Genomic DNA, 20,945 nt, shown 5'->3' on the forward strand with positions numbered 1-20,945 from the left:
CTGAGATGCTTAAATCTAGATGCTAAAGAGGATGTTCTTTGCTCTTTACCTTCCTAGGCATATAAATGTTTAGAGGTCACAGAAAGTCCAGAGCTATGAATGAATTTTAAAAAAAAATAGAAACCTATAGCCAGATACAGATATTATTTTGTGAGTGGAACAAAAGTTATTATTTTATGGTGAAACCTTTTTTTTTAACCCTAAAAGATAATTCAAAGATTATGTTGCTTTTACAGAATTTTTTTTTAACATTTTCACATTGTTTAGGAATTTTAGTGGGAGAGGTTTTTCTTTTAAGGAAGGCACTTAAATCCTAGAATTTGACTTTTAAAAATTATTGCAAAAATGAGGTCACCAAATGTGGTAAGGTATAGTCTGTTGTTTGTTGTTTTTAATTACTGAGATGTTGAATGACTCTTAAAAAGATGTTTCTAGGTAAAACAGTAGAAGATAAAGTGGCTGCTAATTTGATGGATAACATATAGATCAGGATGTCATTGTATGTTCTTTTACTTAATAACACTTCGATAAAGTGTTTTCTAAAATGATTGTAGTTTATAAAAGCATGCATGTAAACATATATCCTTGCACATGTTGTTTATATGTATGTATGCATATAATATTAAAGAAGATATTTGAATGTATGTGAGTGAAATATGTGAGTTAAAATGGGGCACTTACTTCCAAGCAATTTTGATTGGCATTGGCTCTCTTTTTCCAAGTGTTAAATTAACCCTCTGGAGTAGATTGTATGTAATATGTTTGTTTGACAGATGGGAAGACTAAGCTAAAAGAAATTACACAGCTGGTCACTGTCCTGTGATCCCTATTCATTATGGTTTTTTTTGTGAAAAGAAGTTGTGTTATACCTAAAAAAAACAAACTGACAAGATCAAAGAAAGCTAATTAATGAATTTTCGAGGAAGTTAAAATGGCAGTGAAACAGTAGAAAGAGCAGCAGATCAAAAATCATAGGATTTGGGTTCAAATGTTAACATCATTTTCATTATGTAGAAAAATGCCCTCACTTCCCTCATATTAGGGGACACACACACACACACACACACACACACACAGAAGCATCCTCTCAGCTTAGTCATTTCACATGACTTACTCCTCTATCCCACTTAGCCACACAAGGTCATACCCTTGATCTTGCTATCACTTTCAGATGCATCACTTCAATATTCATGAACTCTGGAACTCCCTGATTTCATCACAATCTGTTGTCATTACTTCTCCCTCTGCCTTGAAACCCTAAGCCCTGTTCTTTGTTTGTAACATGACCTCTTGACCCCTCAGCTTTTTCCCAGTTCTTTCACATTTGTTCTAGCTATACTCTCTTCTCTTCCTCATCTTCACCCATAGGTGAACCAGTTCAGCTCTCTACCATCCTCTTCTCCTGCTTCCCTGGCACCCTTTTCATTTGGCCAATCTTCCCTTGCCAAGCCTTAGTTTTAGATCACTCCTACCTACATCCTGCTGAATAAAGCTGGATAAAATCACAAAGCGAAGCTGACTTGGTCCACTGAAAATTTATGTTATATGACCTCAATTGGGCCCTCACTGCTACCACTGCCTTCTATACATTTGGTGACCTCATCTTTGCAATAATTTGCAATAATTTTGCAATAATTTTTAAAAGTCAAATTCTAGGATTTAAATGCCTTCCTTAAACCTTATACCTCTCAGATTAAGTCACTACCCAACTCTTCACCGTGGCTTTACCAGGCTTTTTCATTCTTTCTCAAACCTCCAATTCATCCCTCTTCCGTAACCCTCTCGGCTGAGGACTTTGCCTTATATTTTACTGAAAATAGTGAGACCATTCTCCAAGATCTCCCTCTTCTCCCTTCCTCTCCTATCACCCAGATGCCTTCTGCCACTATGTCTTTCTTTACCCTAATCTCACATAATAGCATGGTCCTTTTCACTGAAAAGGCAAACTCTTCTACATGCTCGTACGATTTCATTTCGTGCCTTATACTCTAGCAGTTTGCTCCCTCTGTCATCCCAACTCACTCACTGTCTTTCCTTTTTTTCTGGCTTCCTACAAACATGCCCATGTCTCCCTCACCCTCAAAAAAACTCTCACTTTACCTCTCCATCTTGTATCATCTAGTATTTTTCCTCCCTTTGTGACTAAACAACTCCTTGAGAAGGCTGTATATAATAGGTGCTTCTGCTTCCTTTTATCTCACTCTCTTCTTACCTCTTTAAAACGTGCCTTCCAACCTCATCATTCAACCAAAATTGCTCTCTCCAAAGTTTCCTAATTACCAAATCTAGTGAACTTTTTTTTAATCCTCATCCTTCTTGAGCTCTCTGCAGCCTTTGACAGTGTCATTTACCCTCTTTTACTTGATAGTCTGTTCTCTCTAGCTTTTCATTACAGTACTCTCCCCTGCTTCTCCTCCTGTCTACTTGACTCCTCTTCCTCAGTCTTCTTTGCTGGATCTCTATACAAGTCATACCTAATAATCATGGCTGTCCCAAAGGGCTCTGTCTCCAGCTATTTTCTCTTCTCCCTCTATACTGCTTCACTTGATGTTCTCATCGGCACCCATGAATTCATTATCATCTCAGTGCTGTCATATTCAAATCCACCTTTTCAGCCCTAAACTCTTTCCCAACAACCTCCAGTCTCACATCTCCAAGTTGCCTATTAGACATTTCAAACTAGATGTTCCATTGACATCTTAAACTCAACATGTCTAAAAGTAAACTCATTATATTTCCACCTAAACCCTCTCCTCTTCCTAATTTGTCTGTTAATGTAAAGGATAACACCATTTTTCTAGGTCTCCAGGCTTACAACGTAGGTATTATACTCAGCCCCTCACTGTCCCATCCCTTACATGTATCTGTGGCCAAGACGCATCAATTCTGCCATTGTAACATCTCACGAATGTGTCCCCTTTTTTCTGACAGTCCCACAAACCTGGTGTAGGCACTTATCACCTTAGTCCTAGACTTTGCTCTAGCCTTCTGTTTAGTCTTCCCACCTCAAGTCTTTCCCCACTCCAATCCATTCTCTATTCAGCTGTCAAAGGGATCTTCCTAAAGAATAAGTCTTACCCTTTCATTCCTCTATTAAACAAACTCCGGTGGTTCCATGTTATCTCTGGGATCAGATATAAAATTCTCTGGTGTTCACAGCCCTTTATAACCTGTCTACTTCCTACCCTTCCAGTTTTCTTAAACCTTATACTCTTCCATGTACTCTGCAGTCCAGTGATTCTGGCCTCCCTGTTTTCTTCACATTAGATCCTCCATGTCCCAACTCTATAGCTTCATTGCTTTTCCTCCCATACCTAGAACTCTTTCCCTCTTGGCTTCCCTGGCTTTCAAATCTCAGCCTAAATTCTACCTTCTGTAAGAAGCCTTTCCCAGTCTTTCTTAGTCTTAGTATCTTTCCTTTAAGGCTATCCCCAGTTTATCCTGTATATGTCTTGTTTGTACCCCCACTAGATTGTAAGCTCCTTGAAGACAGGAATGGTTTGGGGGGGCAGTTTGTATCCCTTGTGCTTAGTACAATGCCTGGCACATTAAAAATTGCTTAATAAATGCTTATTGACTTGAATATCTCTGATCCTTATGATTGTATGTAATATTTGGCAAATCATAACTTCTCTGGGCCTGTTTCCTTGTGTGTAAATTATGAGGTTGAACTAGATGGCTTCTGAAGTCCCTTTCAGTTCTGCAGCTACAATTCTTTGATCACATGAATCCTCCATGCTCAGGAATGGTTCACATGGAATCAAAAAGAATTTAGAGTGGGGAGAGATCTTAGAGATGCTCCAGTCTTGCCTCTTAATTTTACAGATGAGGAAACTAAGATTCAAAGAAGTGATGTATCCAAGTTCATGCTGGAAGTAAGGAACGGAGCCATTATTCAAACCTGTGCCCTCTGACTTCAAATCAATTGTGCTTCCTCTTCCTTTTATCTATAGCAGAGTGGTATTAAACATTTAAAGAAGGAGAAATCAGTTGTGGCTGCCATGGGGAAGAAGACCAAGGAAACTTATGTTGACTTGGCCTTCAAGGTGGAAGAAGTAAAGGAAGAGGGGAGAACAAATCTTATATTCCTAAATCACAGGTATGACCATGCTACTCGTACTCTGATCAAGAAGTCTCAATAGTTTTCTGTGACTACCACAAAGGGTTTGTTAGTTCCAACCTATCTTTCCAATCTGATTCTATATTATTCCTCTTATACAACGTATATTCCAGTCTACTCTGTGGGCTGCCCTCTCTAGTACTGGATATGCCCCTTCTTATTCTCCTTCCCTGGACCAGGACACACTGGACCAGGAAAATGACGAGGTATACATATATACTCCTTGCTTCTCCCTGCCACTTACAGACCCTCCTTCTGTTGTTAGAACTTGAGAGGTTCACTCTTTCCACATACATCAACCAGTAACTACTCTAGCTCCTCTCTAGACTGAACTTCAGACTTTGTCTCACATGCACCAGAAGCCCTTTCATCCTGGAAACTCACTATAGCCCTGGAATTTACACATTAGAAGTTTCCTCTGTCCCTTCAGCTTTTTCCTATAATTAGACAGCTCCTTTCAGAACCCTTTTTGAAGGAGGATGCCTATGTCAGCCATGTCTCATTCTTCTCCAGGCTGTACTTTCAGTGTCAGCAGATTTACCTCATTAGTTTTTTTGACAAAAATAAAATCTATCCATTATAAGTTCCTTCTCCCTGTCCATTATGTTATTCCCTTGACAGTATACTCCATTCTCATTTTCTGTGCTTTAGTGTCTGATAATGAAGTTCTTTTTCATCACAAGGCCAGTCACTCTGCTTGTGCCCTGATCGCTTACTTTTCTGCCTCGTCTAGCAGCTTCTTCCTTCACCCTCTTCTTCTGGTCTTTAAGCTTTCCCCACCTAGTGCCTACAAACACATCCACATCTCCCCATCCTTAAAAAAAGCCTTAACTTCTGTCCCCTCAAGATATTTTCCTAAATTTCTCTTCCCTTTTGTAGCCAACCTTCTGTTAAAAGCCTCCTACTCTAGTTACCACCGTTTTATCTTCTCCTCCACAGCCCAGAGATGTTGCAAAGGTGAAATTGACAGGCCTTGGCAACAGCTTGACTATGGGGGGGTATCCACTCCACAGTTATGGATCTTCCCCTGGGTCTTTTGTTCAGTTTCTGTATCCTTTCTCAGTAATGTTTTAACCATTGGTTTAGTTTTCATCTCTACGCATACGACTTCGTGCTCCAGCCCCTATCACCAATTGTTTATTGGCCCTTTTCCAGTGGATGCACTGTAGGTATCTCAGACTCCACATATCCTCAGTAGAATTCCTTAGTGGTCTCCCCTCAGCCATGCTACCCTGTCTCCAGACTGCTCTATTTTTGCTGATGTAGTAGATATAGTTTGATCATTTCATTCACTTGCCTGAAAACCTTGAATACTTCTAGGATAAAATGCAGGTGTCTTAGATTAACTTTCCATAATCTGGCTGTAGCCAACTTTTCCATGCTTATTATATATGGCTTCACTTTCTGTACTCTACATTTCATTCAATTCTGCACTCCATCTCCTGCCTCTGAGCCTTTGAACAGGCTGCCTTTGATGCTTCCTCTTAGAGCCTCAAGCTTTCTGGAAGACTTCATTCCTGTACCACTCTTATGAAGAGCCTTTTGTGATCCTGCTAATAGTCAGAATCTAATTTTTAGTGTTTAACTCCCTCCTCCTCTGGTCATTGGTATATATTTATCTGTTTACATCTCTTATCTCCCCAAGAGAATGTAATCTCCTTGAGGACAAGACTTTTTTTGGCTTTGTGACTCTAATACTTAGTACCTAACATGCACGTCCTAAGCTCTTAATAAATACTTCTTAGGTTGGATTGGAATAGATAACTAGAGGTCTTAAGGTGGAAACTAGATGGCCACTTCTTGATGTACAAGAATTCCTTTTCATGAATAAATTGGATTAAATGACCCAGATTTCTTGAAGCTCAGAGCATCTGTGATTCTGTGAATGTTTCAAAGCCCAATGATTCTTAAAGCCATATTCAAAACTGTCCTAAACCAAAATGTATTTAAGATAATGTAAATCCAAAGACCCTTGAAGAAATTAGGGGGTCTCTTCCAGTGTCATCATACAGTGTTAAAGCCACTATTTCTCTAATGTTTCTAATGCCAATCTGTTTTGATTTTGCAAACTAAACTAACTAGGGCTTGAGGTAGATTTTTTTGAGGGAGGGAAGTTTTTTTTTTGTTTGTTTTAATTTTGTGCTGGACCTATAGATACTCTTAGTGTGAAAACTGCTATTGGTGGTGATACATAACTTACCTTTTACTCAGAGGGCTGCACTAGTGTTATCCTTGCATCCCACAGCTGGTGTGTGTCAGAGGCAGGACTTGAAGCGGGGTCTTCCTGACATGGGAAGGCCCACTATCCACTAATCCAGTTGATTAAATTAACAGGATTTAAAAATTTGTTTGTTTTGTCTTGATTTTTGTTTTGTCATCGGCTGGCTAAAGACTTACATCGTTGACTCTTTTCAAAGTGGGGGAGAACTGTACAAAGTTGGATATACACGTTTGCAAACTAAGGCAGATTCACTTTGAGACAGGCTATGTGTGTATAATCCTGGGAACAGGAGGGGGAGGGGGAGGCGAGCCGGGCGGGATGATGACATGTTAACTAACAGATTGAAAAGAATCCGTCAAAAAAAAACCAAAACAAAACTGGTTCACCGATTTTTTTCACTTTCAAACTAATTCTTGTACTATTGTACAATCCTTACTTAATATAATTAATATGTTTGGTTAATTGAACCAGGACATCTCACTCCTAGTTCTTTTAGGATGTTTCTTGTCTAGGGATAGAAAAAGAAGAGCTTAGAACCTGAGGCTCTTAAGTATATTCCAACGAAGTAGGGAATAATTTATTTAAATATATATGCATATGTGTGTGTGTGTGTGTGTGTGTGTGTGTGTGTGTGTGTATATGTGTGTGTGTGTATAACCTGAAAATCCAAATGATTACTTTTAATTCTGTTTCATATTATAATAATTTGGCTTGGTTGGATATGAAGTTTTTTTCACGAGTGAACCTCCAGATGACTGGTTTACATGTTGAAAGTTTCTATAAAAATATTAACCATTTTAATTAAAATTTTAAAATATGTTATATTCATTTCCTTGATTTTAACCTTTTTTTAATGACTCAGAGACATCATTATGAACATCAGTTATACTGCTGCATAATACAGTGATGTCCTTAGGAACTGTTGAGGTGTGTATGGCTGTTTGCCCCTACACCAAGTGGCTCCAGACTGCTATGCTTTTATATTTCTTCTGTCTGCCTTTTTTTGGTTCTGTCTGTTTCCATTGCTGTAAGCCGTCATTTCTGTTGTTCTCTCTGTGTGTATCCTCCTGCTTTTAATTATTTTAAAGAGAGTGTCCTGGTGAGAGCTTGAGGATGACTTCACCTTTCGTATGAAGTGCATGGGCTTTGTGATAACATTTGCTACTCAAATGCTTTTTTCCCTTCCTGTTTTGTGGCTGTGTCCTGGATAATTAAGGTTATTGGAAGTCTGACCTCTAGATAAGTTAAGCATTGATCTTCTTTTGTAAAACACAATATAAGCTTATGTTGCCATGAAAATAAAAATAGTAGAATGTTCTTGGACAAGATTACCTGCAGACTAATTCTTTAATGGTTTCTAAATCTAAAAATTATTTTAAATTTTCACTGTTTCTTGCAGTACTGAACGATTTTTAAAAATACAGTTTCCTGTCCAGTAACTTTGAAAGCTTAATCCTTTGAAAAACTTGGATGCTTCTGTCCATCAAATATAAATTTTCATTACTCTGTACTTTGTTTTTTTCCCCAAAACTGTCTTTTTTTTTTTTTGAAAATGCAAAGCACTTGTATTTTAGGCTTGGAGAAGAGATGGCCTGAAAGTACCTTTTGATATGCATTCAGCAACCAATATTTTTCCAGAATCTGTTAGAGATCATAAATTTTACTTTTCTGATTTGGCTTTTTTATAGATAAAATAAGTTTATTTACAGCACCAAGATTGGATAGTAAATGTAAGCGATTTAGTACTTTTTCAGTAATTATGGAAATAAAGAGTACTATGCAATAGATTTTTATCCTGTTATCTGACTCATTTTAATATCTCAGAAGATTGCTGGTTCTTGGATAGTTGGATAATGTGTCATTTAGAAACCATCTGTGGTCATTAGCTAGCAGATTTTTTGGATGAAGTAGCATTGGAGTATATTAATTATTAATAGAAAAATGTTAAGAATTTGTCATTAAAATTTATAGTGAATATTCCTATTTAAAAATTAAGTATGGGAAAATTTTATAGGTCAGATGATTATAAAGATTCTTATATGGTGTAAACTTTTGTTTGCTTTAAAGTCAACAAACTAGTGTTCTGGGTTTTTTTTTTTAACATTTGTACTCTAAAAGGAATTAGTAATGTGTGTAATACTTTGCCCTAATAATTTCCCTTTATAGTTTTGTTATCTCTTTTCAATTCACATTTTTCTAGACCTGTATAAAAAGATTTATTGGTGACCTTTTGACCAAGATATTTATCAGCACAGAATGCCTAATCAAGTTATTTAGATGCTATGGACTATATTAGAACCTTTATGGTTTGTGGTGAATTAAGTTGGATTGAATACTTATCTCTTACTTTGTCCAAGGGAGTTTAGTTTTGAAGTTCCAAAAAGGTCATAGAAGATATTTAATCTGCAAAACACCTGCAGCAGACTCCAAAACAAGGGTTATAGTTCAAATATACTCAGAGTGGAACAGATGGGCCAGTAGGACTAAGGTTAAAAGAGTCTTGAAGAGATAGGATTATGCAGTTAACTGTTCTCCTTAGAAACCCCAAAAGGTGCCCAAAATAACAGTGAAATACAGGGGACAGCCTCCCATTTGCTTGACCTGTGGCAAAGCTCCAGCTGCTCATTCTTCCTGTCTCTCTGCATCTGGCTGAATACAATACTGCCATAAATAACCCTGGGCTTTCTTTCCTTAAGTTACTAGCATTGAAATGCAATCTCTGTTTTTGTTTCTTTTCCCAGAACAAGCTTGCCCTCTCCTATGTTTTCCAGAAATGACTTCAGTATCTGGAGCATCCTTAGAAAATGCATTGGAATGGTAAATAAACAAATCAATTATGTAAGAGTATAAGGTAAAATTGTGTTCGTATAACTTTTTGAGTTATTCAAAAATTTACACAAACATATAGGACTAGCATGGTGAAATTCAAATGTATGGAGATGGTTACAGAAAAGGAAATTCTAGTATATGCTATGCTAGAACAATTTTTAAACCATATTGCCTTTATTTTTTTAATTAAAGTTTTTTTCAATGAAAGGAAATCTATTTTCTCTTCTTCTCATTTTCTCACACACCACGCTCTCCCATCAGAAAACAAACAGACAAACAAGAAATAAAGGAGAAAACCCTTTTAACGAATGTGCACAGTCAAGCAAAACAAGTCCCACTTTAGCCACATCCAAAATAGAAATGTCTTATTCTAAACCGTGAGTCCATTAGGTCTATGTCTAGAGCAGAGTATTATGTTTATCATCAGTCCTCTGGAATCATGGTTGGTCATTGTATGGATCAGAGTTCTAAAGTCTTTCACATTGCTTGTCTGTGCCATGCTGTTATTGCATAAATTGTTCTCCTGGTTCTACTTACTTCACTCTGTATCTGTTTAAATAAGTCTTCCCAGGTTTCTCTGACACTATCCCCTTTGCCAGTTATTATAGCAAAATATATTATTGTTTTAACATGTATTCAGATTTGACTGAGCATACAGGTCCTATCTCCCATATTATAATACTTTTAAATTTCCCATCCTTTCCCTTCAACACCCAATTTGAATCATTTCTGTCTAGCAAGTGTGATCGTTTTGCTTTGTTTTGTTTTGTTTTAACATATGAGTATTAGAGTTTTCAAAGAATCTGCTCCTGACTGGGATTCACCTTTTTGGTTAAACAGTTTTATGCTCAGGTTTCAACCTGAAGGAAGTATTGAAACTTTCCTTTCTACTAGAAGATAATGGCTACCTCTTAACTTTATTCTCTGTTTTTGAGGCCCTTTTGGGTATTGACCATTTTTGACAATTTTCTACTTTGTCCCCTCTATCTTTATATGGGATAACATGATTCCGAGAGCTTTCACAGGCATTGAAATATAAATTTCTCAGCCTGATATTTAAGTCCTCTATAATCTAGCCCCACCCATCTTTCTAGTCCCTTCAGGAACTCTATATTCCTATCCCATTGGACTCTATAGGACTAAATGTTCTCCATACTTATCATTCCAACTCCTACTCCTCCATGAGTCTTCATGCGTGGAATTCACTTCCATTAATCATCCTCTCAGGATCCTTTTCTTCCTAATAGCTTAAGTCACATCCACCTCCTCTATGAAGCATCCTTTGATTCTGTTGGCTGGTGATGCACTCTTCTCCCTCAAATGACTTTCTGTTTACTTATCTTTGTGCATATTTTATCTCCTCTCCCTATTAAAATGTGAGCTCCTTGAAGAAAGGAACTGTTCAAATTTTGTATTTTTATCCTTGCCTATCATAATGCCTGGCATATAGTAGGCACTTAATATATGTTTGTTGAATTGAATTTTAATTTGAAAATATTAAATTTAGCTCCCAAAGATCATCAGCAACTGAGCCTCTTCTCCTCAACTATGTACAAAAAATTTTGAGAAGATACATAAGATAATACCAGTTACCTTCCCATAGTTTTAAAATGTCATTTTTTACATGATTTGTATTTTGTATAAAATGCCATCCTCATCTTAAACTAGGAGTATAACATGGTCATACAACTTCTGAAATATGCATAGGACATTGCTCAGAAAAAAAGGATTTTGCATAAAACTATAAATCATAATTACATACAATTTGCTTTTCCCTTTAAGAGTGTGATTAATTTGACATGTAACTTTCAAAGCCACTCTGTTTGTCTGTGTTTCCTTCTGGATTTCCTTTTCTTCTCTTCTGTGCACAAAAAAAATACTTTAATGCCCCGCTTCTTTTTGTTTTGGCAACATTATTCCTAACCCCATTTTCTTTCCAATCTTGCCACCTGCCATAGAGGGGGGAAAAAAGGAATCCCAAACCCTTATAATAAATATGTATTATCAAACAGTGTCCAAAAATGTATATTTTGTTTTGCATTTTGAGTCTGCCTAGCATACTTCTTCATTGGTTCCCACATTACCTTTAGAAATATGATTCTAAATTTGAAGTTGTGATATTTTTGTTATTTTTATCCCACTATTCCTGGGCCCTGCAGGAGTATCTACTAACCTTCCCATTTATCTGATAAAATAAAAACAAAATTCCTTCATGTTTAAAGAGGATCATGTATCATCTTAGAGAAATTAGGCATTTATCATAAATGTTAATCTGCTGGCAGTTGAAAATTCTGGTTGATAAAAATGGATAACATACTTCATTAAATTCTTTTACCTGATCAAAGGCTTAGTTTGAAATTCCAAACATGTTCTGTACTTTCACCCCCAAAAATCTTTGTATTCACTTGCAAGTTCTTCTGGCCTTTGTACAAATGCTTCTCCTTTCTTTTTCTGCTCCACTAAGTGCCAGCTTTATTGTGCTGGCATCTATTTCCTTATGTTAGTGGCCAAAAACATCTTTGGGTCTGTGTCTAAATAGCAGAAATCTTGTCTAAATTTAGATGAGCCAGTATCTGAAAAGATGGAAAGTTATTTGATATTTGACTATCTTCATAGTACTTTGAAAGATACCACTAATTCTCAGAATTTGCTAAGGGAAAACAGAGCTGCAGAGGAAGTGCAGATTGGGGTGTGTTCTTTTGTTGAGCAAACTACAGAACTCAAGAGTTGTAGAAAACATTCATTAATGTGGTTTGATTGGAAACGCTGTCAGGCTTCCCTAGAAATGCCAATTTTGTGCTGTTGGCACCCTCTGGTGTGTTCCTGTGTCTTACAGTCAGAAAAGACACCAGATCACTGAAATAGGGAAGGGCCTGGAGCTCATTATCTGCATGTTTGAGGATTAGACCACAGGGTCTTAAGTAACATGTGTTTTGAAAGACAAGTATGAGTTTTGTAACTGGGGGTAAAGTATAGTGTACTTTTTGTTTCTTAAGAGATTATTTTCGAGTGGATTAAATTTCCTTACCTCCCAGCTCTTTCTGCCCCCTTACTCCCTGCCCCCACAAAAAAACAAACAGAAACTGGAAGAATAGCTCTATCTACAAGTCAGGTTTATGGAAGAAAGCAAAGAAAGGAAGAAGGGAAAAGGAAAGTTATCCAAAAATTATAGGGTTATATGTGTTTTTGTGAAATTTTAAAACTCCAGTTTTTAAGACCCCTTTTGCAGGATTTCCAAACATTTTCCCTCCCTAACCACTTTTATAAACTTATTACAAAAATTAACAACCTTGGTAGCTAACCTCCTTTCCTTTTTCTGCATATAGTCTACCCCTTGGCCTTATCTTCTGGGCTTCATAAAGCCATTTCTTAAATTGGTAACAAAATCATAGATATATAACTGGAAGGGACCTCAAAGGTCATCTGGTCTCACTCCCTCATTTTACAGGAAGAAACTGGCATGTGACTTGCCAAGAGTCCAGTCTAGCTACCTATAATTTAAACCCAAGGGGGATTTTAGATTTGAGTTTAAAAAAGAACAACAAAAACAAATCAGTAGGTACACAATTCAATCACTAGTAATTTTGCTTTGTATCACTTCATATAGATCTTTCTATATTTTCTTAAATACTTTCTATTTATTGCTTTTCATCAGAAGTGTTAAGGCTTGAACTCAAGTCCCACCTTGGGCACATGCTAGCCATGTGGCCTTGGGCAAGTTACTTCTTAGTGTCCCCAGGCAACCCTTGCAGAACAGTTGCCCCAGTGATGTGCTCATTCTTAATCTCACTGCTTACCCCCACCAGTCCAGTACATTAATAAGCCATAATTTATCCAACCATTTCCAATAGTTGGGTATATAAGTGGTTTTAAAGATTTTGTTTTTGCTGTTTTAAAAGAGTAGTTATAAATTTTTGTGTACAAATTGAGTCTTTTTTTCTTTCTATGCTTTTTGGATGGGGGATTGTAATGATCAAAGTGCTGAATCAAAAGATATGATTGATTTTTTTACTCTTGCTTCACTCTTTACTCATTGTCATAGCTAGCTCCAAGTGTTTGCAATGGTCTATGTCTCATGAACAGAGTATTAGAATGGAGTTATGTAGGCTCAAAAAAATCAGAACAGATTCTTTTATATTTAGAATCACTTAGGTACTTTTTTGTCCTATCGACAGGTAGGATAGATTTAATGGCTAATTTCTGATTCTGTCTGAAAATGTACAGTTTTATCATCTCTGACTTCCAACCCCATCTTCTAAAACTGGACGTCCCTATACTTTATTCCAAATTAGGATCATGGGGAGGGTACCAAGATAGAACAGGGGTAGGAAGCAAACTCCCCTCCTGCTAAACAGATCTAAAAAACGTACTAGACAGAATCTTGATGGGGAAATCCGGAAAAAGTTACTGTGAGTAATTTGTTCCATCCAGTTCATCATAAGGAGGCAGACTGGGCGGTCTGAGGGCACTGGGGAGGGGTCAGGCCAAGAGCACCCAGGTGTGATCACTCCGATGCCCAGGGAGAAACTGTGCACCAGGATAAGAAGAGGTCCCAGACGCATTCTTGGGCACCGGGACAGGCACAGTCTTGTCAGCTTTGTTACCCACTACCCCGTTCCAAGTCACAGATCCAGAGAGGATTGAAAAGGGTACCCAAGGAATGATGTTCCAGCATTTAATTAATCCTGAAGAATAACCAAGACAAAAACCTCAGACCAAAGGGGAGCCTATAAATTCTTCCATTCCAAACTAGTTTTTCAGCTGGCATTTAGGGACTGAGTCCAGTAGCAGTCCATTCTTGCTCATACACAAACCCAGATCAGAACTTACAGAGTTTGGAAAAGGGCAGAGGGAGTGGCAGTGGCAGTGGCAGTCGCAGGGAGGTGCAGGAGACATCAGTTAGACTTCACCCTGGATCAGACCCCTGTGGAAGCTTTGAAAGCTTGCAGGTTCCCAGCCTGTCCCTGGGATCCTGGAGTTATACAACATTCAGTACACTAAGAAAGTAGCAACAGGAGCCACCTGGACCCTCCCTCTAGAAGAATGGTAGAGCCGCAGCCCTAATAGAGGGTCTGAAGTCTGGAAGGAGGCTAGAACACTGAACAAACCAAAAGGAATCCACTCTAATGAGTTGTAGTGGTGGCAGGTCATCGCAAGACACAAACCCAGAAGAAGAGAATGTCTCTAAAATATCTATAAGCAAATTCTCAGAGAAAAAGACAGTTTGGGCATAATCTCAGCTAGAATGCCTGGAAGAGATGAAGCAAGAGGTTAAAAAAAGTTTTGAAAAAAAATTTTTTTTAATAATAATAATGCAGTTTAAGAAGAAATTAGAAAAGAAATAAAAGCTATAGGGGCAGCTAGGTGGCGCAGTGGATAGAGCACCAGCCCTGGATTCAGGAGGACCTGAGTTCAAATCCAGCCTCAGACATATAACACTCACGAGCTGTGTGACTGTGGGCAAGTCCCTTAACCCCAATTGCCCCACCAAAAGAAAGAAAGAACTATGGAAGAGAGAACTGGAAAGGGAATCGGCTGTGTGACGCAAGAGGTACAAAACCTTACCCAACCAAAACAAACTTTCTGAAAATTAGAATAGACCAAATGGAAGCCAGTGAATCTGTGAGGCAACATAAATATTAAAGCACAGTCAAAAGACTGAAAAAATAAAAACTGAGGCATTTCATAGCAAAAAACAACTAACCTGGAAAATAGATTGAGGAGAAAAAAATGAAGAATCACTGGACTATCTGAACAGCAGGCCCGCCAAAAAAGCCTGTATAATTTATTTCAAGAAATCTTCTCAGATCTCCTAGAACTGGAGGGCAGAGTAGAAATAGAAGGAATCCACAATCACCTACTGAAAGAACCTCAAGTGGAAAACTGCCAAGAATGTGGTAGCCAAAATCCAGTGCTTCTAGACAAAGAAAAAAATATTTTAAGCAGCCAGAAAGAAAAATTCAAGTAATGACAAACTACCATGTCAAAAGCATATGCTTTAATAGCCACCTCTATAAAGAAGCAGAGAGCTTGGAATACAGTATGCCAGAAAGCAAAAAATGAATCCTTAATGAAATAGAGGACTTCCAAGCTTTCCTGATGAAAAGACCAGAGCTGTGTAGAAAATTTGAAGTTCCAACATAGGAGTGAAGAGAAACATAAAAGGAGACAGGAATGAAGAATAATAAAGGACTAAAAAGGTATAAACCGCTGACAGTGGAACATAGAGAGATGATACATGAGCCTTCTGAACCCTATTAACGATGATGATCAGAGGCCATATAGGGAGTCAGATTACACAAGGCTCGGGAGTGGTTCTGTTACTTCTTGGTGATCTTAAGAGAAGAATGAAAAAAGAAAGGAAGAGGAATACACTGGGTGGGGGCAGGAAGAAGTGAAATGAAGATTAGGGGAAATTATCTTACATAATCAGGGAGCTCAATTAGATGTCCAAACAAGGAAGATAGAGTGGGGAGGAGTAGCTGGCATTTGGATTGAACTGGTCAAAAATATGTATAAATACACATGCAGTTGAAAAATACAGAAATGGCAGAAATACATTTTACTCAGCAGGGAAAAGGGAGGGAGAATGGGCAGCAGGAATTAGAGGGAGGATAGATTAAAGGAGGGATTAGTCCTAAGCAAAACAAGCTCTAAGGATGTACAAAAATATTTATAGCTCTTTTTGAGGGAGGAAAGAATTGAAATCTGCAGGACTGCCCATCAACTGGGGAATGAAAGAACAAGTTACAGTATATAAATGTGTCCACATAATGTCTTGGAACTCTTATCAGCATTATGCTAAAGGACTCAACACTGTACACATTTAAAGTAAAGGACCCAATACAGAATAGGACAAATTTTTTTTGGACATGGCCAGTGTGGAAATATATTTTGATTGACCACGTGTATGTAATCAGGGAGAGGGAGAATAAAGTTAGAACCATAGGCTCTAATCCAAAACTTTCATTTTTCAGAGAATACTGAGCTCTGAACTCTAGAGGAGGTAAGTGATTTGCCCAAGGTCATGGGTAGCAGATCCAGAATTCCAACCCAAGTCTTCAAAATACAAATCAGTTGTTCTTTTGACTCCACCAAGGTGCCTGCCAAATGTGAAAAACAAGCGAACAACTCTAGCTCTGAGAAGGCCAAGAAACCCCAAATCCAGTTGCATCCTTTTTTCCTACTCTCTCCCTATTTTGGGAAAAACTTCCTCAGCCTAATTGGGGCTTTCTTTGCCTTAAAGTTGGATTGTATAATATTTAAGTAATGTACTTTTTTTTTAATAAAATGGAATCCAGTTTTAAATCTCCCAGAAAATCTGATTGTCTGTTCTCTAAGACAGCTTTGCAATCATTGCAGTAAAACAGAAATCTTAATAATAGCTTGTAACCTTTGTGCCGTATTTCTTTATCATGTTATTCCTTTGCTGAATAGTTTGGTAATCTGATAGTGCCATGGTTCTTTGTTTTGTTTTGTTTTGTTTTTTACTTTTCTCCTCTTACCTCTCCTTCATGGTTTCCTCTTACTTGGCATACTGTAAATATCTATTCTCACAAATACTGCACCTACACCTGTAGATTAAATCATAGACCTTTTCCCCAGACCCACTTATTACATTCCCCTTAGGCTATGCTATGTGAACCAGAAGGCTATGGTGGGATGGGCAGCTCAAGGATAGCTTAGCCAAGGGACAGAGTCAAATGTTTATTTTTCATCATTTGCACTAAGAACTTGATTAACATGCGTTAGGTCACATATTGTTATGGCACCAGTAAAGCTAGCCTTAATTTGAGTTTATTTTCTCTCAGAGATTTGGTTATTATTGACATATTGATTCATTCTGCAGTTATTTAAGTGCCCACTATGTCAGTCACTATGCTAGATGCTGAGACTACAAAGACAAAAAAAATTACTGTTCTCAAAAAATTTTATTCTTTAATATATAGCTGTTCAAGTAAAATGTTTTAATTCATAAAATGTTTTGCTTTTTGGGGAGGGGGGTGGAGCCAAATTTTGACCTACCCTCAGGTTGTTTAAAATGATCTAACAGTACTCAAGAGAATAAAAAAGTCTCCTCTTTCTGGAATTTCCTCCCCACTCTTAATTTATCAGCTGACAAGCAGTTGCAATTAAGAATTTCTTCAGTTTCATCATTAGTTGTTATTAATTTGCATGGATAAATTTAAACCTTGGCTTTCAGCTGGGTCATAAGATGGAACTGTCTGATGTGAATATTTAATTCTGTTGATTGAAGCTCCGTATGATAAAGGAACATATTGGTTCATGTTTCTTTTCAAACTTGAACCTTACAATATCCATTATTGCTTCCCTATTATTAGAAATGTTTGAGGATGAATATAGAAGTGTTTGCTAATTGAAATGTAGATCATATTACATAAAATCAGGACAAAAATGTGTTAGATATCTGAATTCCCAAGATGTTGTTTTAAGTATAACTATATTTGAAAGTGAAAATAAGACCTAGTTGTATGTTAATGAGTTTTCTATAATCAGTGAATGGGTGTTGCCTCAGACAAACTGAGACCTGTTAAAGACCTTAGCTTGAATGCTGGACCATCTCCAGTCATCCTGATCTGTATCTGACTACTGGACTCAGATGGCTCAGGAGGAGAAAGTGAGGCTGGTGACTTTGCATATCCCTCCCTCACTTAAATCTAATTCACTTGAATATCATGGCATCACCTCCCTGATGTCATGATCTTCTTAGAGATCAAAGGATAAATAGTAACAACCCTGTTGAAGAAAAATAGACTTTTTGATATTCAGAACTAAGTTTAGATAAAAGAAGAAAAAAACTGCAGACCAGTTGAGATGAAATGAAATAAGTGCCCTTATCTGTTTGATTTTTTTTAAATAGTTTTCTTTTTGTTACTTTGAACTTGAGAAACCCCAACAAACAGGAACATTTCCATGAACAAAGAGAGAAAAAGATTGCAATTTGAAACCACAAAATCTGTTATGTACAGTTTGGTTTTTAAGTAAATAATAAAATTTAGTATCTTCTTTTCCAAACTGTACTGCTTGCCTCTGTCAACCTCTGTACTTTCTTCTTTTCTGTGCATTTTTACATGCTTAAGTGATTCACCTTTCTTTTCTCTTCTTTTCTTTTCTTTTCTTTTTTCTTTTTTCTTTTCTCTTCTTTTCTCTTCTTTCCTTTTGTTTCACTGTCACTATTTTCTTTATCCCAATTCATATATTTTGTGTATGTATCTATTGGGGAATGATTCTTTTGATTGTAAATTGAATGATTTTCCTATATATCTTGAATATCATATCTTTATTAGAGAAACTTGCTGCCCAGATTTTTTTCCTCCATTTAATTTTTTCTGTCTGATTTTATCTACATTGATTTTGTTAGTACAGAAGCTTTTCAATCTCATACAATCAGAATTATCCATTTTATCTTCAGTGATTCTTCTGCCTCTCAGTTCTGTACCCTGAGGCCAAGTAAAACCAGGTTAATATCTTTTTTTACATGATAGCCCTCCAAATACTGGAAGACAATTAATGAAGTCTCCTCCAACTAAACAATATTCCAAGTTTCTCCAGCTCATCCTCGTAACATTATTTCTAGTTCCTTTATTACCCTGATCATTCTGCCTTGCATGCTGTTTACCCAGGATTGAACACATGATCTTACTCTCTTTTGTCTTCAAAAACATGCTCTGCCTGCTGTAATTTTAGTGAAGTGGAATTGAAAGAGCCCAGGATTCATCAGTGGCAAAGTAACACTATGGTGTCATAGAAAGAGCACGAGATTTGAAATGAGATGACATGGGTTTAAATCCTCTTTCTGCTGTAGGCTATATCTTTGTGCTCTCAGACAAGTCACTGAACCTCTGTCAGCCTCCATTTCCTCGCCTGTCGAATAAAATGGATGAACCCAAATGGTCTCTGAGAAAGAAAGTTTCAGGGCTGGGAATTAAATACATTTAACGAAAATATTCCAACCTGAGCCACCCTGGTTAAGGAAGAGTACATGCTGAAATACTCTATCTTCCTTGGTTTCCTTTTCTTCTTCCTCCAGTCTCTTATTTTCTACCATTAATACAGTCTATTCAATTCCCCAGTCAATTAACACAGTACTGAATTAAATATATATATAAGCATTCTGCCATGCAGGGTTTTCCAGAAGAAAAAAAAAAAAGACAAAATATGTTTTCTAGATAATTACTGTTCTCCTTCCTGAAATTTAATTTCAAGTGTGTAAATGCATTTTACTTGTACAAAATGAGGTGTGAGTGGGAAAAAAAGTGCAAAAGACATGAACTAAAAATTAAATTGCTTACGTAACTTCTTGGTCAGAGAGCAGCTGTGATTCGGCCGTGGGTAGCTATTTTAGTAACAGTCCCTATTGCCTCAGGTTTTGTGGATTCTGCACAGAATATCCATCCATCTGGCCACACTGAAACACCAAAAGGAGTTTGATAGGATCCTTCCTGACTACTGTGAGAAGCAGTAGCAGCTGTTATTTTATCTCATTCTCTTTTTGAATTCCTGTACTCAGAATAAGTACAGTTACTTTCTAGACAGTAGACAGTATATGAAAAGAGGTACCTCTCCAAGGTGCTGGACAAGTGTACTTCTGGTGAAGTAATATGACAGGAGGATACAAAACTTTGTTCAGCAGCCCAGAATTTAGATTTAGGCCAGTTCCTGAGCCTCTAGTCATACTCATCTTCCTTTATACTACCTCTCCTTTTCCATCCAGTTCTTTTATGCATCGGAAGAGGTTTCTGCACCATAACATAGCGTAGATTCGGTAATGTTGGGAACAGAGAACTTCTCCCTAATTTTTTTACCCCACCAATCTGTGTAATAATTTTGTAGTGCTGGGTTATGAGGTTTAGAAGCACAGTAATTATCATGGAAGATTTTTACTTTGCACTCAATGCAAGTTACTTTGTACCTATTATGTGTTCACCACTTGCTGTGGCTTGACTGGGATAAAGAAGAAGGGTAAGACTCCATAAGGAATATAAAATATAGTTAAGGAGACAAAAGACTAATACATAGAAAATAACAGCAAACAATACAAATGAATGTTATGTTAAGAGCTGAAATTTGTATAGCATTTCAAATTTAACTTTACAAAACATTTTATACCCATTTCGTTTTGGACAATTAGGGCATGAACTAATCAAAAATAAAATACACATATTTATGCAACAGAGATTTATTAAGTATCATTTGGTGCCAGGGAGTAATTAGAATTTACTGCTCTCTTCTTATTCTCTTATTTTCCAAGATTTCCTCGGTGTCCTTTTTGGAAGATCATACACATCTATGTCTCTATTCATGGTTCATCCCAAGACTTTGTCTTGGGCGTTGTATTTATTCACTCTATTCCCTCCTGATGAGTTTATCAGTGCCCGTGGGTTCAGTTAATATCTTTATGTAGCAGACTTCCACATCTCTGTATAGCCCAAGTCTCTCTCCTGAGCGTTAGTCTCCCATCACCAACTTTTGGACATTTTGAATTAGACTATGGCATCTCAAACTTAACATGTTCAAAACAGAACTCATTATCTTTCCCTTAAACTCTCCACTTCCTTATTTGTAACTTCCTTATTTGAGTTGAGGGCACCACCGTCCTTTAAGTCACCCAGGAGTCGCAATCTCAGAGTCGTCATCAATTTTTCACTTTCATCTCTGTATCCCATCAATTTCGAATTCTTGATTCTGTCTCCATACCTTTGATATCTGCTCTCTTCTTTGTACTCTCATTGCACCACCCTACTTTAGACCCTC

At 37.2% G+C, this 20,945-nt stretch overlaps 1 protein-coding gene across 6 annotated transcripts in view; it reads left to right on the forward strand.

The window, feature by feature from the left end:
- OSBPL1A (oxysterol binding protein like 1A) overlaps positions 1 to 20,945 on the forward strand; it is a 286,161-nt gene that overhangs the window by 239,545 nt on the left and 25,671 nt on the right. For 5 of the 6 annotated variants that reach the window (XM_078153459.1, XM_020968688.2, XM_078153458.1 and 2 more), the window contains one exon: positions 9,083 to 9,158. In XM_078153459.1, the coding sequence (XP_078009585.1) occupies positions 9,083 to 9,158 (76 nt within the window). Of the gene's footprint in view, positions 1 to 7,207; positions 7,269 to 9,082; positions 9,159 to 20,945 lie in introns of those variants that run through there. The other variant, XM_078153461.1, reaches the window with a different exon arrangement.

This window comes from Phascolarctos cinereus, unplaced genomic scaffold, assembly GCF_003287225.1.
Source record: "Phascolarctos cinereus isolate Bilbo 61053 unplaced genomic scaffold, phaCin_HiC Scaffold_4;HRSCAF=312, whole genome shotgun sequence".
Classification (NCBI taxonomy): domain Eukaryota; kingdom Metazoa; phylum Chordata; class Mammalia; order Diprotodontia; family Phascolarctidae; genus Phascolarctos; species Phascolarctos cinereus.